General features: G+C 41.5%; 1 protein-coding gene across 4 annotated transcripts in view; it reads right to left on the bottom strand.

Annotated features, from left to right (window-relative positions):
• Positions 1-6916: 6916 nt before the first annotated feature.
• The window catches only part of NRP1 (neuropilin 1), a 138108-nt gene continuing 127882 nt past the window's right edge, over positions 6917-17142 (bottom strand). For 2 of the 4 annotated variants that reach the window (XM_032395675.1, XM_032395678.1), the window contains exons 14-17: positions 16681-16955; positions 16087-16183; positions 13813-13863; positions 6917-11713 (exon numbers count right to left, since the gene is read on the bottom strand). In XM_032395675.1, coding sequence (XP_032251566.1) covers positions 11424-11713; positions 13813-13863; positions 16087-16183; positions 16681-16955 — 713 coding nt within the window. In that variant the 3' untranslated portion in view covers positions 6917-11423. The remainder of the gene's footprint in view (positions 11714-13812; positions 13864-16086; positions 16184-16680; positions 16956-17142) is intronic. The other 2 variants (XM_032395679.1, XM_032395677.1) reach the window with 2 other exon arrangements.

The following is a 17142-nucleotide window of genomic DNA, read 5'->3' as shown; positions in this document are numbered from 1 at the left end:
TGCAATTTTAATGAAAAGTAAATTTTAGTTTACTCAAATTCAGTTTTACTCAATGGGAAAAAATTAAAGGAAAACAAAGGAAATGTGGAACTTCAAAAATGATTCTTTACTACCAGTAATATTAGTGACTAAAAGATCAGTTTATGTTCAACAAAGGAGTTTGGGGAAGTCAGAGCTGTGAAAAAGAACAAACAGGTATTGTAATCTAAAGCGACATGTTCTGAATCCTAGATCCGAAAGAAGACGGCATCAGCAATCTCTTGCACTCTCTCTACCCACTCTCCCTACATCCTGATATATGTATTCTAGCCATATCATTAGTTCTACATTATTTAGATATATAACATTTACATTCTGTAGTGCAACTTTAATTCCCAAGTGGCTTTTACCGTTTGCCATTTTCTCTCTTCTTGGCTTTCTTATTTTCAATTCATCTCTTACTTGTATGAATTTTTTTTTAAATAAGTATACTACATTTTTTTATTTTTTATTTTTTAGAGAAAGAGAGAGAGCACATGCAAACAGGTGGGGGAAGAGCTGAGGGGGAAGGAAAGAGAGAAAATCTTAAGCAGGGTCTACGTGCGGCATGGAGCCTGACACGGGCCTCGATCTTATGACCCTGAGATCATGATCTGAGCCGAAATCAGGAGTCAGATGTGTAACTGACTGAGCCACCAGGCGCCCTGACTTGTATGAATTTGAGTGTTCAGTAGTTCTTTCAATAGCAGCTCATGGGTACTGTGCTCTTCTCATTTTTTAAGAATGTCTCTTTGTTTGCTTTACTTTTGAATAGCGTTCTAGATTGGCAGAGTTTCTTGGTGTTATGCTTTCTTCCCTTTGGCACTGTGTAGGCTTCACTCCATTGTTTTGAATGGAGTTTTGCATGTTATTCTGAAGAAGACTGAGGCCAAACTGACTTTTCCCCTTATTTCTTAGTAATTTGCCTTTATTGCTTGGATATCTGAAACATTCATTAGTATTCTTGTAGTCCAACAGCCTAACTAGGATCTAGCTCATCGTCGACACTCGGTACCATGTTTTCCTGAAACACAGTATTCTTTTCAATATTCAGTATCCTCTTTATTTCAAGGTCATTTTCTTACATTATCTCTCAATACACCTTCTTTTCCTTAGGTAGATTCTCTCATTTAGGCACACAATGTGTTTTTATACTGGACTGCATTTTATTTTCCGTCTATAGTAGTGTTAATCGAATTGCTTTAATATATTTTTCTTTTTCATCTGCAGTTATCAAAATTATCTCAAACCTTGCCTTTCTATGTCGGTAATTCTACTTTCAATAGCATTTTGATTTTTCTTAAGTTATTTATTAAATCTGAAATAATGCTATTTTGCTCCTCAATGTGTCTTAAGTTTGAAAGCCCCATTTCTGTCATTTTACATTTTTGTTTATTATGTTCATGTTCTCTACATAAGACCTAATAATTGTGAGTAAATCTCTTTTGGTTTTTGATTTCTGTTTTCTTCTAGATTACGTTACTTGTTTTTTTCATGATGTTTTCATACTTTCTGTTACTTGTTTTCCTGGTGCCATCGTGCTTCTTTTTATCTTATTTATGCTCGGACCACTTGGCCTGGACCTTCCCTTTGCTCTGATTAGAGTGGGCAGTTCTTGACTCTTTCCCCACTATATCTGACCCATAGCATGAGAAAATGAGAAAGGAGGGGCTCCTGGGTGGCTCAGTCGTTTAACGTCTGACTTCGGCTCAAGTCATGATCTCAGGGTCCTGGGATCCAGCCCCCCCATCCAGCCCCGCATGGGGCTCCACCCTTGGGGGGAGTCTGCTTCTCCCTCTCCCTCTGCCCCTCCCCCTACTTGTGTTTTCTCTCTCTCTCCCAAATAAATAAATAAATAAATAAATAAAATCTTTAAAAACCAAAAGAAAGAAAATGAAATGAGAAAGGAAACAAGGTCATCTTGGTTGGTCTGTTGGTCAGTATCTGGGCTCAGTTCTCTCTTCTACGATTTTGTTAAAAGTTCTAAATTACATATCTAATCCGGTGTTAGATGTGATACTCATACAGCTAGGAAGGCCAAGACAGCAGAGATTTACATAACATAGAAATGTGCATTTCTCTTACTTAACTACTCAAATGCAAGTGGTCCACGTTGCTGGTACAGAGGTGGCAGCAGCTCTGCAGAGTTGGGGATTCTACATTTTTCTATCTAGTTGTCTGTCAAGCTTTCTACCCATTACAGTGGCGCTCAGCTCTTACAGCACACCCGTATCCAACCGGGCAAAGGGAGAAAGAGGAAGGAAACGGCACGATTGCTCTCTTTTTTAAAGCCATGAACCTGAGGTACCAAGCATCCCTTCTTCCATATGATTGGCTAGGACATAGTCACATGGCCACACTTAGCTGCAAGGGGTCTGGGAAATGTAGTCTTTCTTCTGGGCAATCCTGTGTGCAGGTGAAATTTGGGAATTCTATTATTAAAGGGAGAAATTGGAGAAGCAGCAGGCTCTGCCTCACCAAGTTTCCCTTCACCTAATGGTGGAGTGTAGCTCTTTCCCGGGGTGCGTGTATTCTTGGGCTTCACATGGCTTCCCCAGTTCAGAGAGCTTCATGGTGCCCTCCTCTTCCCAACCCACCAGTTTTCCCTTTATTTTGGCAAATAATTTCCAAAGTCGTTTACACTTCTCAGTTGAAAAAGGAAAAAAGATGGGCACATCCGTTTAGTTTGTTTAACTCAATATTTGGCACTGTTAATGAGAGTCCTTGGTATGTCTTCCACTCACCTGGATGTGTCCCTCTGGGAGTAGAATCAGGTGAGAAGCCAGGCTGTGTTCACCCCCCTCCCCCGGGCTGCTCCTGGATGTTCTAGAGTTTTCTGTTTGTTTGGTTCCAGGTTTTGAAGTTAACTGAAGTAGGTTTAAGTCAGTACCAGTTTTAGTTACTTTTCATGATTATTTTTGCTGGTTTTTTATATTTTTAATCTCATCAAGGAAGGAAAGTTTGTGATACAGGGTTTTTTTAATTACAGTTTTTCTCTATTTTCTCTTTTACTATTTAAACTCCCCTCCTAGTGTTCTCTGTCTCCCTCTTTGCTTAATGTTCTCCCCTGCACTTATGTGAGGCTGTTAAAACTATTTGCTATTTTAACTCAGAAGGTCCAGAGTCTAACTTGCTTATTTTCCATCTTCCTAGATTTCCTCAACTTTTCCATTCTGCAAGTGTACTTGTTTTTCTAGCCATACCACAGTTTTATTATTTTGAAAGTATCACTTTTATATATAAAGTGAAATCTTGGGAGAAGAGAAAATACTAGCTTATGCTTAACATCTCTTCTGGAATTAGAAGCAGGGTCAAAGCTAGGTATACAGAGATCTTTCAGTAATCCTCAAGCAACATCACTCAGGAAGATGTCTGCTTCCCTCACTGATCCTGCTGGTGGCCCAGTTGTGTTCCCAAAATTCATCTCTAGTGTTGGCATCCCACAGAGCTAAACTGATATGCCTTCTTCAACAGGATATCTAGGAAGTTCATCTTTCCATGGTTGTTAGGAGATGGACAGCTAGGAGACAGGGGGTGATTTCTCACTTGATAAACTGTATGTGACGATGATGTTGCCATTGAGTAAGAATAAGAAAAAGAAATTTGGGCAGGAGGATTGCTTGCCTCTATGCAAGAGATAAATATTATAGGAGACTCCATCCTGTTATAGAGGAAGTCTGTAACAAGCAGGGTGTGAAAGAAATTTCTTTTAAGAAAAAATTGCGGTATATCAAGCCTCCAAGTTCTTGCTCCAGAAGAATCTCCTGGTAGGTTAAGCCTGCCCCTAACTTTGTCTCTTCATGTCTCATTTCTATCAAAATTCTCTTACATCAGCTGTTCACCACGGCTCCTTTATTCAACAAATATTTATCACTGCCCTCATGGAATTTGCATTCTTAGTGTGGATGGATAATAATATACATAAATAAAGTATACACTATGCTAAAAGGTGACACATTCTATAGAAAGAAATATAATAGGGAGTGGAGATGAAAACTGCAATGGAGAAGGATAGGTAGAGCTCTGGGTATCGTTTGCCTTCTTTTCTTATGTTTTGGCTGCATATGGACAAAAACATTTCCCTGTCTCCTATTTGGATAGCTGAGATGCATAGGGACTTTAACAATTACTAAATAGTACTAAAATGACTAAATAACTAAATATTACAGGAAAGTCAAATAGAAACACACAGAAGGCATGAAAAATATAAAAGTTGGCTCCCCAAACTCACAGAGAGCTCTCACATACTGCCTCCTAAATTCCCTATTCTCTGGTCCCATCGGTTTGACATGATTCCATACTTCCGGTCTCCTGACCCGCCTCCACATGGAGGATGCCCCCTCCTACTCCAACGTTCAGGGGTCTCATCTTCGATAGGAGACATCTCATCTCATGTGACTGCTCAGCCTTGGTTATTTCTCTCCCTGAGGTTTCCAGTCTGAGAGACCTCACTTCCCTAGGAGGCAGGCGTAGTGACTAATCGCCGCTCCCTTCTACAGTAGGAGGGTGGCTTTGCCCTTGCAAGTTGTGGCAGAGACCCCTCCTATTCTTGAGTCTGCATGTGCTCCCCCACTTTTGTCAGAGCCCTTAAAATTAGGGCCATGTGTCAATCCCAGGCTGTAGCATGTAAGAGACAGTGAACAAATTTCTAGTCCTCTCTTGCATGGAGACTAGAAGCTACATGTTCTGGTTGGTATTGCAGAAAGAGGCAAACAGCCTAGATCCTTGAGTCACTGCTTGGAATACAAATGTCCCGCAGAGTTACCCGATTCACAGTAGCGTTTGTGTAAAAAAAACATATACCTTTATGTGTTGAGCCAGTAATGCTTGGGAGTTGATTTCTTACCACTGCATAGCCTTGCCTAAGCTAACACTTGGCCCGATAGTAAAGTAAGATCACAGTTCTCTACATTCCAGAACATTCCTACAATTGACATTGGTAACAAGAAGACCTTTTCTTCAGCTGAGGAGGCGGTTTTGAGGAGCATTTAGAATGGTAGAGCTGGGTTTGAATCTTGGAAATGTCACTTACCAACTAGTTGTGTGATATTAATTATATTTCTCAGCATCTCTGGACTTCAGTTGTGTAGCCTTCAATCATAATAACGTTGTTTTGAGGGTTAATCGAAACATCTAGTAAAGTTTGGTACACAGTGAACATTCAGGAACCTATAATGGTTATGATGATAAGGGGTTGAGAAATTTATGCCAAGTAGATGCAGCCATGTGCTCGCTCATTAGTTAAAACAAACACATCTGATGTCATACTCTGTATGCTAGAGACCAGGGAAAAGACAGAACTGGTGTCACTTTCTGGACCCCTCCACCTACCCAAACTTCCTAATCAATAGGTGAAACTAAATCAAAGGACTGATTTGTTATTTGGATACCAGAAAGAGTATTTCTTCTTACAGTTAATAGCAATTTAGGTGACATAGAGGATTACAAGTTGACCCAACAAAAATTATGTTTGACTCCAAAAATAAGATCCTTTTAGATGGAGGGCTTGAATCACAGGAGAAGAATTACAAGAAAGATCTGAGGATAATGGATGAATCTGCTTTAAAGATATCACATATTCGAAGCCAAGAAGCAATTTAATCAACATTGATGATTTTTCAGAAGCTGGACAAGCTTAGGGAAATGATAGCCCTAATTAACAATGGCGCCGTTTCCCGACAGGATTACATCAAGATCACTGGCAGTGCCAGCACTGCATCTCTGCAAGATGATGATGGGGTCTTGAAGAAGGGTGTGGCATTAGCGGTGTCCGAAGTGGCGGGTCGGGGGAGATGTCTAAATCAGTGAAAGGAGCATCCCAGGGCACCAGGGCCTGCTTTCCATCTGGGCAAGTCGTCTCATTCACGCAGCACCAGGGCGAGACTCAACTCTCCTCACGGGACAGCAGGTTCATTCCCATGCAACACTCTGCAGCAGCAAGCGACTTCCCAACTCTATGAACAGGGCAGGGATACACGCAGGTACCGGCTATAAATGGCACGCATTTCTTGAACTCCTATATCATAACAGGCACCATTTCATTCAGCTGTACAGATGAGAGACAATCTTTCTGTAGAGGAAACCTTCAGGAGTCACTGTTTGACAACGAACCTCTATGACCTGTAACAAGGACCTTGAGGAACAAGATTAGAAATCACCAAAGAAAGATTAAATAGCAGGACGCCTGGGTGGCTCAGTCGTTAAGCGTCTGCCTTCGGCTCAGGTCATGATCCCAGGGTCCTGGGATCGAGCCCCGCATCGGGCTCCCTGCTCAGCGGGAAGCCTGCTTCTCCCTCTGCCTGCCGCTACCCCTGCTTGTACTCTCTCGTCAAATAAATAAAATCTTTAAAAAAAAAAAAGGAAGATTAAATAGGATTCAGTCTAGTTTGACCATTCAGGACTTTAACATCTTTGTAAAGTAGTAAACTGTGTGTGTCCAATAAATAAGGCAATTTCTTTTGGAGTGGAGGCTTTGGCTCTTCACAAACTGGTCCTCCTTTTCCTCCCTGACCACACTCCGATGAGTCACAGAGTATTTGCCGTGCCCGGTAGCACTTTCAAATGTTTGCCCAGCAAAATACTTGATCAGCACTATTTCTTCACCCTCAGAAAAGCCCACGTGTAGATCCCTGCTGAGCCATCAGGCCGATGGCCACAAAGTGCTCGGAGTGGGATTTCGGGTTTACTAATTTTACTGTCTGTTTTCCAGGCTGCATCATGCTCGGACTCTTCTGAAAAGTGTTCCGTGAAACTCACAGGGATATTTTCCCCATCTTTGAGGGTCTCAAAATCACCGTTGGAAGCAAGGCACACTCTCACTCCTGGCTTAGGGTAACTGCAGACTATGTTGCACCTTCTCAAACCCGAATGGAGGGGAGTAGGGGTCATCTGGGGTTATTGTTAAAATGACTCGGTGTGTCTGGGGTACGGCCCGAGATTCTGTAGTTCTGACAGGTGTCTGGATGATGCCACCACTGATGCTGATTCTTGGGCCCCGCTTTGAGTAGCAAGGCCCTGTGTGAGCACCTTGCAAGATAATGCAGCGCTGGGAGGTGGTAGAAGCAATGGAAGGGAAGATGAGATCAGATACATACTGAACTCATCACTCAACCTCCCTAAACTTTGGATTCCTCACAGAGCTGCTGTGAGAATAGCGAATGCTCTCAATAAAAAGAAGTACAATGACATGGCCGTAGAAGATTCTCGTGAAGTGGAGTTTACTCCTTTCCTCCTAAAATGTTAGGATCGGTTCACTGGACCTGTATTGCTAACACGTTACATGCATGTGATAATAAGATGCACCCATTTGCATCATCTTGCTTTGCTTCTTTGGAATAGTTTTTTAAAAAGGTTATAAGTCTGATCTTGCCTGCTTTGGGTGCTTGGTTGTACTTACTTTGAGGCTCCCTTCACTCCCTTTTTCCACCGTCAAGTTGAAAAGCTGGTAAAGATTCCTTAGTGGATATAGTTTAGGGAACTAGAGCTAATTCTTAGCAGAACTGCTTTTTAATGCCACACAACAGCTATAATTACCATTGGGAAGCAGACACATTATGGAATGTTACAAAATCCATTTGATTTGCAGAAAGACCCAGTGCAATTCAGCCCGAGTGGCAATTAATAAGTTATTAGGGAAGACAGGAGATGGAACAATAAATAATTTTCATGCTTTAAGTTAAATGTTTCAACCCTCATGACACATTTAATGCCTGACTTTGGGAAGTATTACACAGTGATGTAGCTCATTTAACCCAGTAAGAAGAACCTAGCCTAGCAGCTAACCAGGGGTGACGGACAGGTGAAAAGCACGTATGTTTAAGGCCTTTTCAAACAGTGAAATGGAGATCATGTTACTCGAGGACCCTTGGCAATTTTCAGAAAGCATCTCTAGATTAATCCTGGTAGACTCCTTGCAAGTCATCATGCTTTCTGGGAACATCCTGGAAGGTAGGTAGAATTTAACTTCAGTGAAGTGATTACCCAGCTCTGTCTCTCTCTGACTCTTCTCTCTAAGCAGAGAGTTCTGAAAATCCCCTCAATAGGGTAAATATCCTATTCTTGGATAAATCTGGGAAGATGCAAAAGGCAAAAATGTCCAGAGAGAAGCAGGAATATTGAATCACTGCAAAGAGCTGTGCAGAGCAGCTTACTTTTCAAGAAGTTCCTATGCTTTCAAATTTTCCTACAATGGTAACGGAAGAATTATTGGTCTGTGGAGAGTAAAGTTTAGCCTAGGCCAATTTTGTTGGAGCAAGTTTTATAAAGGGCCTTACTCAGCATGCTTTGGCTTAACACATCCGTTGCTTTGTTGTTGCTGCTGCTGTTGTTGTTATTATTACTATTACTATTATTTTGGTCCCAGATGGAACTGGAATTTTCCCAAGAACTACCAAACAGCCAGTTACAATGCCATGCTCACCTTTGCCTTACGCCTACATTTAGCATCAGCACACACATAAACGCTATCGGTTTATTATTTGTTTTCTGCAAGAACAAAACTCACCAACAGGTATTTGTGAATTTCCTTTAAAAAAGTGGAATAGCGATAGAACATGTGACACAAGATTTGGGGTTGGAAACTTTGCACGTATAAGGCTAAGTTCTCTATTCCTTATCCTGACAGGGTCCGATTTGGTTTGATTGTCTACTTTCAGGATATGTCTTCTTAATCTTCTCTCCTTACTAGGATATACTTTTTCAAAAAGAACTTTAAAAAATCTTGAAAGTTATCCAATGCTGGAATAATACCAACTTCTTTAACAATAACAAAGCTAATAGAATAAAAGCCATCAGGTGTGGGTATTTTATGAAAATGTTTAATTCAACTGTCTCTTTGGAATGTAGTAGTCATAGTTTGGGATTGAAGTTACAGTTCGGTTCTATGTGGTTTTTATGCTACTCAGTGTCTGAGAATACAAATGTCATTTAAAGTTAAGGCTTCGCTGTTCATTTTGAAACAACAATTTACAAGTGTCATATTGTCATAGAAAATAAAAATTTCTGTAAAAAAAATTTGCACAAAATTTGATGATGGTACAAAACATGAAGCAATCATATACCAGTAAAATGAAAACATTTTACTACAGAAAGTCTTATAGATTTCAATAAAGAAAAAATATGTTATTTTACACCTTTAAAAATTACGAAACAATCTAAAACAATATAAACTGAACATTTTGTAACACTGCCTTTACAAATTAATAACTTTATAAACATATAATTTTTAAATATATTTATCAGTGCAAGATACTTTAAAATTTAAAGTCGCAGTATCATTTTTCCTTGGCTAAGGACAACTTTAAGTCTGTTGCCTTAAAAAAAAAAAAAGAAATCAGGTCTTACTTAGTGCTTTCATCCCGGTACGATCCTAACAACTGAATGAATGCCTCTGGGGATAAAAATCTATTCTTTTTTCATAGTGATCGATACTTTCCTGGAAACAAAAGGCATCCTTAATCCAATTAAACCAAGATGAATGGACTGACCCATCCATGATGCAAATGTGACTCCCACAGATGTATCTGAACGGGACCCCACAGCAATGTAGAAAGGGAGGAAAATCTAAAAGTTCTTCTGTACACCATGGCCTGACAGGAACATTCTGAAAACAACCACAGCCTTCTTTGGATTAATTCACATGCTGCCTGATAAGATATTCACTTCTCTGTGCTGTTGTTCGAGGCTTCAGTCTTAACCAGCCCCATGGCAGGCTTTTTCTTTGTGAGCCACTGGAAGTTTCTAGATGCATTCATTCAAGTCTCTGTTTTTTCAGGGTTGCTCCTGAATGGATGTTTTTAAAGATTTGTTTTGACTCTACTCGTTTTCTTTCCCCGTCTTATCTTAAAATACTTCACCCCAGGCACCAGGATTTATAGTCACTTTCTTAAATTAACTGTTCTTTCTTCTACTTCCCTTGTCTGATTGAATAGCAAAACAAGCAGGTTCTCAAGGGCCATTTTGTAGATTTGGATGTAAAAATCTCATATTTTTGGATATTCGGAGAATTGTATTCAGTCTTTCCTTTGGGTCTCACTTGAAAGCCAATTAGTATTACCTCTTCCCTCAGCTTATCTCTCTTTCTATTAAATGCAAATGCTTCTATCACAGATCATTTTGATTGGAGCAGACAGACAAATGGCTTAAGGAAAAAAGATACTGTCACTTTAACCAGTTAACAAGAAAACCAAAGTTAGACTTTGGAGGGCAAAGTTAGGAATTTCCCTTATTTATTTATTTTTAAACATAAAGTCTAGCAAAATTGTTTGCCATTACCAGCAGGTTAAAGCTGCAAGTTTCTTTTCTGGACAATGGCAAATGCTTAAGTTCTAAGAGAGAAAAAAGACAGAGAGAGAGAGAGAGAAAGAGAGAGAGAGGAGAGAAAGAGTTTACATTTGAAAATACATTCCATATGAAAGACCAATAAGAGAGAATATTGCAGCTTTATACAAAAGGGTCAAGAGACATGAAATCGAACTACAGAAAAAAGCAGAGCAATTAAGCCACATTGCCAAATCTTCGGAGCCCTTGCCCTCCCGGGGGCGGGGGGCTGACATCTCACACTAAAATATACTTTCTTCTTAGTCAGTGGGCCACCAGGGTTTGATTAAAGAGTAGGGCTTTCACCAGCGAGAAACAGAGCGGGTCGTTAATGTAACACAATGAGAACCAGTACAAACAAAAAGGCACTTGAGAGGACATAGACTAGCCAGTGCCAAGGAGTTGTCGTTGCGGTTGCCAGCAGTGTTCAGTGATGGCACGGTTTCCTGTATGGAGTTCACAAGCACGAGGTTTAGTACAACACTGGAAAACATCAAGAAAATTTGACGGTATTGCTTTGTAAACAGAGCTGACACACGATACCGGTACTGAGGCGATACAGTACGTTCACATGAAACATCCTAATCCTTCTCTGCCTACGTACGACGTGGGCAATTATACACAAGTACGGCTTCAGGAGTCCACTGAAGGGCGGTTTTTCTATGAGATTCTGGGCACTGGGCTGCAGGTAGCATGTCCGTCAAAAGGGCCCCACTGAATACACTTGGTGCCAGCATCTTGGATTTTGCACAGTTTCCGAAAGGGATCCATCAAAGGAAGAGGAGAGAGAAGGGGAGGGAGAGTTGAAATGAATTATTAAGTCATTCATACTTGGTCTCAACACCAGCATTTGATTATTCAAATGAAACCAACAGAAAAAAGCTGACTGTACATGATTCCGATTGTGAACACGGCTAACTTGTTCCTGTCTGTCGGCCATACTCCTCGAAGCTCCTGAGAAAAGCCTGGCTCAGCGTCATCAACGCACTTCCCAGCCTGGACAGTGAGAGAGATCAACAGTTCCCCAGCACGCTCAAGTTCTCTCCTTCCACGTCAGTTCTCCGACTCGTCTTTGCCTCCGTCTGTCTTCAGGCCTCCGAATAAGTACTCTGTGGGTTCAGTTTGTCTTTTTTCAACTTCACGCCGTCCACGAGTTCGAAGTTATAGTTCTCCAGGGCAGACAAGTTTCTCTCTGAGAGCCCGTTGTGCCAACAGGCACAGTAGAGCACTACTCCGCACACGGCGCCCAGGAGGACACCCAGCGCGCTCATGGCTATGATGGTGATGAGGATGGGATCCAAGGTCTTCAGCACGTTGCCCGGCTTCCTGGAGATGTTCTCATCACCCTCTCCTGGGCCTTCATAGCCGGGGGTGCTCCCTAGAGGAGAAGCAAAATGGGCCCCGTGAGCACCGCCAACATAACCAGACGGAAGCAGACAGAAGACCAGAGAAAAAGGAGACAAAAAGCAAATCACATGCTCCACATTGGCCTGTCCTCTCTCAAGAGCCTGCGGGGGATTTCTAAGTGGGGTCTGGCTCGGCATCGCCGGAAAACACCAACATTTGTGTTTGATTCGTTGCGAACTGAGGCGTGGCAGGCGCTGTGATTCTGATACATAGCTTAGCACACGGAAACCACGGATTCTGGACAAACAGGGAGGGCTGGGTTCTAATCTAATTCAGATTCCACGCAGCCCACCACCTGCACTAGATTATAATCTGTGTTTATAGTCCCTGGCTAGAGACCAGCCAGGTCGTTAAAGCTTTGCAAGATGCTTAATCACACATTCGGCTAGCGGGGGGATTTCACCCTGCCCTGTGCATTTGCCTGCTCCCCAAACCAGGCCCAAGGAGACCTTCCAAGCTGCCCTTCATGCCGTGCCGTCTCCAGTGTGTCCGGGCATGGGTTATACACGTGTTTGCTCCCCCACATGTAAAATCTTCCAGTCAAACAGATTCCAACGCCCCCTAGTCCAGCATGGTTTCACTCAAGAAGGACAGATCTTTCAGAACAAAGCGGATGCTTGCGGCTGACATTTAAAATGGGTTATGGCTCCAAGCTAGAGAGCGTGTCTGTGTTGTGCTGAACAGAACACATTTAATAATCAGCATCTTTGCAGCCTTGGTGGTTTCACGGGAGACAGTCACTCTGCTCTGCAGTTCAGTCACTGGGGAAATGTTTTCTTTAGAGTGGAACATGAGAAATTATTAACATGGGAGCTTTGAGCCTAATTACGTGGTACTAGAAACAAGACTAAAATGTTAATGCACAACATGCATAGTGTTTACTTAATGGTGTTCTGATCAACAAAGATTCCAATCAAAGAAAACTAAAAATATGAGATGCAAGTCCCTAAACAGGGGAAAACAAGCCTTGGGGCATATTAATATTCTCTCCCTTGAAACATTGTTTTGAAACAACCTCTAATAAAGTTTACATCTCAGTATGGGCTGCGTAACTAAGCTCAATGAGCCGCATGTTAATGTTATTAACAGCTTAGTTTATTTGTCTCTATCAAGTCCAAGACTGACTACGGTGGGTCCACATTTCTACCGGCCACAGGTGCTGATGCTGACGGGCAGGACACAGAATTGCTGGCAGCAGCTGTGAGTGATGCTGGGGCAAGTCTCCAACAACCCACAGGTGCTGGCTGGGAGGGGTGGAAGCTTCTAGAAATAAAATAACATCAGGCAGGGCCCAACTCTGGTCAAATGTCCTGTATTTGATCACAAAGTAGTCAAGGAAAACACACATTTTCAGATTAATCGGTGTAAAGTCTGAGGCTACCACCCAATTAACTGGGCTACTGAAGGCAATTCCTGGTTTCAGCCTCCTCATCTGCAAAATGGGATCAATATGCCTCAGACAGCGTACAAGATAACACCTGTAAAGTGCTTGGGGCATACTAGCTCCTCAATAAATCCCTACCATCATCATTATCATCATCATCATCATCATCATCACTGTCTTCATTACCATGAAGTTAGGGTTCCCATGGAGAGAAGGAGGGCCACAGATGGATCAAACACAACAGCTTATCACAAAAATTGGACTCTGGTCCTCAAAGATCATATCAGGATATCAACCAGACAAGAATTTAGGATGGTTTCAAATTACCGTATGAAAATCAGTGTCGGTCTTTGGGTAGGTCATGGGCTTCACTGGTTTCCTATTTCCATAGATGTAAAGGGAGAGTGTTTCATGTGGTCATCCTCTAGGTCCTCCTTCAGCTCGGACAGGACAGGGACAGCGCGAGCATGCTCCCCTGGGGCCCCGGTGCTCCCCTAGATCTCCAGGCGGCTTAGAAGAGAGCCCTCTGTGACAAGAGTCCAATGCACAGCACCACGGGCAGAGACTTTTATTTTATTTGAACCGCTTTGATCTACCAGTGCACTAGAGCTCCAGAAAGTTGCTTCATAAATATAATGAAAGTTGCTTCATAGTAAATTTTTAATTGGTCAGCAAGATAAACTTACCTGTTTCATCAATTTTATTTTCTGGGTTCCTTTTATCCAGGTCAGCCGGTTCTGCCAAGTCAAACAAAATTGAAAGAGATATTTGAACTGCCAACAAAATCCAACACACACAAACTACATAAACCCTCACACACACACACATACACACACACACTCAGACTAATGGTTCTGCTGGATTTCCTTGGTAGTTTGCAGTGCAATCCAGCCCCACCACATAACTGCAGAACAATGGAGAGGCGGTGTCCAAGGACTAGGACACTGATGTCACATCGAAATCCAGCAAGCACTGCTGTTAGCAGAGTGTGTTGTTTCAGAAGAAAAGAGTGGAGCGAAATAGTCTGGCATCTGGAGTGTGGGGGAAAGCTGATGGAAACCAGAAACAGTAATGGGGTTGTGCGTAGGGCTACCATCTTGTGCTTTTGTAGAGAACTTCTTCCTAAATTTGGTGAGGGCTAGTTTGTTTTCCCAAATAGTATTATAAGCTCTTTGAGGCAAGAGACTGTGTTCTAGGTCTTACCTCCCCTCCCCAAATAATAATAATAATTATAAAATAATAATTAAAATAATAAAGTAAAATAAATGAAAACTCTGGGAGTAGAGTCCCAGTAGCCCATGTGGTTTTGAGGAGAGGGCAGGGAGTTTTGAGTACTTTATTCACTGCTATATTCCCAACATTTGTAATAGTGTCCAGAACAGAAAAGGTGCCTTAAAAATATTTGTTGCATAAATGTGTGGATAACTAATAAATAGTTGAAAGTTCCATAGCATCCATAGCTAAATATTCAAGGATACATATTTGGTGACTCATTATACAATTATCTGAGGCATCTTTTTATCGGGACAGCAACATAGAGTATTTTGATGGTGCTTTAGTTGTGACTTTCTGAGTACAATGCCCAGCAACAACTACAGCCATGTGGACCAGTCCCATGAGAAGAAAAAGGCTCATCGAGTTGTCTTATCCCTCTCTATATTCCCTGGAGCACTTGGATGCTGCCTTGCCTACAGTGTGCAGTCCGCTAAAACTTGTTGAATTGGAATTAAATTTTCTTTCTTTGTTTTCGTTTATGGAGTTTGCTCGCACATTCTAAAAACCTCATTTTCATTTTGGACTAGGAAAGCAGCGCATTGCATACACTGTGTAACTACATGAAATACATATTTTCACAACAGTGTAGACCTGGGCGTGGGCAATCTGGAGCGTAATCTCAACTGACATCTTAAGTCTTATCATTTTCTGTGAAGATCGGCTAAATGTGTGGCATTAAGTAGATTCCCTTACGTAGTACGAAGAAGCAGATCTTTATTCACTGTTCTTTTTCCCCCAATTTCTTTAATCAACCATATCAAATTATTGCCACTTTAGGATTACATATGTTCGATATATTGTATAATAAAAGCTTTGTAAATTGCTGAAATGACCAAAAACCCATTACAGCCAACAGACCTCCTTTGTCTTAAATTTGCCCAATAGGCTTATTCCATTTTGTTATAATTAACATCCTATTATATGATATATAGCAAAAGTTGAAGTGTAGCAAATGGAGCTTAAGACTAATTACTGTGCTATTACATTGCCATTAGTGATGCTATTTATAATTATACATCAAGAACCAGGGAATACGCATTGGTTTTCGACGTCAACTTTCATCCATATACCAGGCCAATACAAACTCATAAACTCTGTAGTACTAGGCAAGGTCTCAAAATTTCACTTATTCTTTTGAGTCATTTCAACTACTTTTAGAGTCAGAAACATCTACTTATTTGTAATAAAGCAAAGAATTATGGCTTCTATGATTCATGAACAATGTAATCTTAATTAAGTTCACTGTGCTCAAAATTTTCAAAGGCCTGCTGTTTTGTTTATACACCCAGATATTTGGAATTATCCAGATGTCTGAGTTTTCCACTTTTCATCAAAATGTTTTGGTATGGTATATATAGCCTGTGAGCTGTGAGTCTTCTCTTTCTTTCTTTCTTTCTTTTTTTTTTGTGAGTCTTTCTTTTTAGCTATAATTTTTGGATTCCACATTATTTATGTGGTTTTGCAGGTACCAAGCAGACACTAAATGAACGAGGTTAGGGAATGGGGTAACTAAAGGTAAACCGACCTGGTTTTATGCCCTGCTGCAGCAAAATATGCGTTTCATATGATGTGCTTATAGCCCACATTGAAATTCTAGGTCTAAATGAGCAAGACAAAGACCCTTGCATGAAAATCTTCATGCCCTGGGCAAGCATGTCCTGGCTTGTACAGCAGTTCATACTCACTTGCACAGTCCTCTTGGGAAATGTGGTTGTTAATACTAATGTCATCCACTGCAATCCCACCAAGATTTCCTTTTCCGATTTCGCCTTCAAAAATCACCTAACAAGATAAAATCATTTTCACAGTATTGAAATGTTCAGTCCCGAGTAGCAGTGTTTACAAATGCTTGTTCAGTTCAATCTATGGCACGTAAATTAAATTCATGAGATTTCACTGAAGCACGCGCTTTGCTCATCAATCTATATTAACTGCCTGGTGATGGCATAAAACTTCTCCTAACACTCTCTTTTTATAATTCAAAATTTAAAACTGAGGAGAGCAGCGAATAAAAGGAATGTTCATTGTGACAGCCCAGAAATAGATTATAAAGTAGTATTCTCCCCTCTTTCACAGCAAATTGGTTCTATTCCTGTAATCTTAGAGACTGAAATATGCTACTGGGAGGATCATCGCTGCGGCAAAATCCCAGGTTTGGGAAACACCTGAAATAATTGTTGGAATAATTCCCGCATCTCATTTACATAATTTCCAAAATATCATCCCCATCTCCCGTCTCCCTGAAGGAGCTGTCCTCCCACCCGGGGAGGACATCACACCTGATAAAGTTTCAGAGACTTGTGGAGCAGGACCCGCCCTTCCTTCCAGTGGTCTCCTTGGTGCCCGATGGCCATCCAGACCAGCTGATCATACTCCTCTGGCTTCTGGTAGTGCAGCTTGACCCGCAGCGTGCCCACATGCGAACCAGACATGTGATACCAGAAGGTCATGCAGTGGGCGGAGTTCTGGGAATAAACCACGGGGCTCACCAGACGAGCCACTTTGCCCTTCTGGTTTTCATCCGCCTGGGAATAGATGAAGTTGCCATCACCTGCTGTGACAAAAAACCAGGTTAGGGACAATGGCCACATTCACGACTCCTCCATCTCTTCTTTTAAGTTCCACGACTTGAACCTTCTCTCCGGGGCTGAGCACCAAGAACCCAAATATGCGGTGGAAAGGGAAGGGTGTGCGGTTTTTGGGGAACCTTTTTGGCACCTAAGGCTGTGCGCCAAGCCTCT

The sequence above is a fragment of the Phoca vitulina genome, unplaced genomic scaffold (genome assembly GCF_004348235.1).
Source record: "Phoca vitulina isolate PV1807 unplaced genomic scaffold, GSC_HSeal_1.0 scaffold86, whole genome shotgun sequence".
NCBI lineage: Eukaryota > Metazoa > Chordata > Mammalia > Carnivora > Phocidae > Phoca > Phoca vitulina.
The sequence above is the reverse complement of the archived record's forward strand: the minus strand, read 5'-3'. Positions and strand labels throughout refer to the sequence as shown.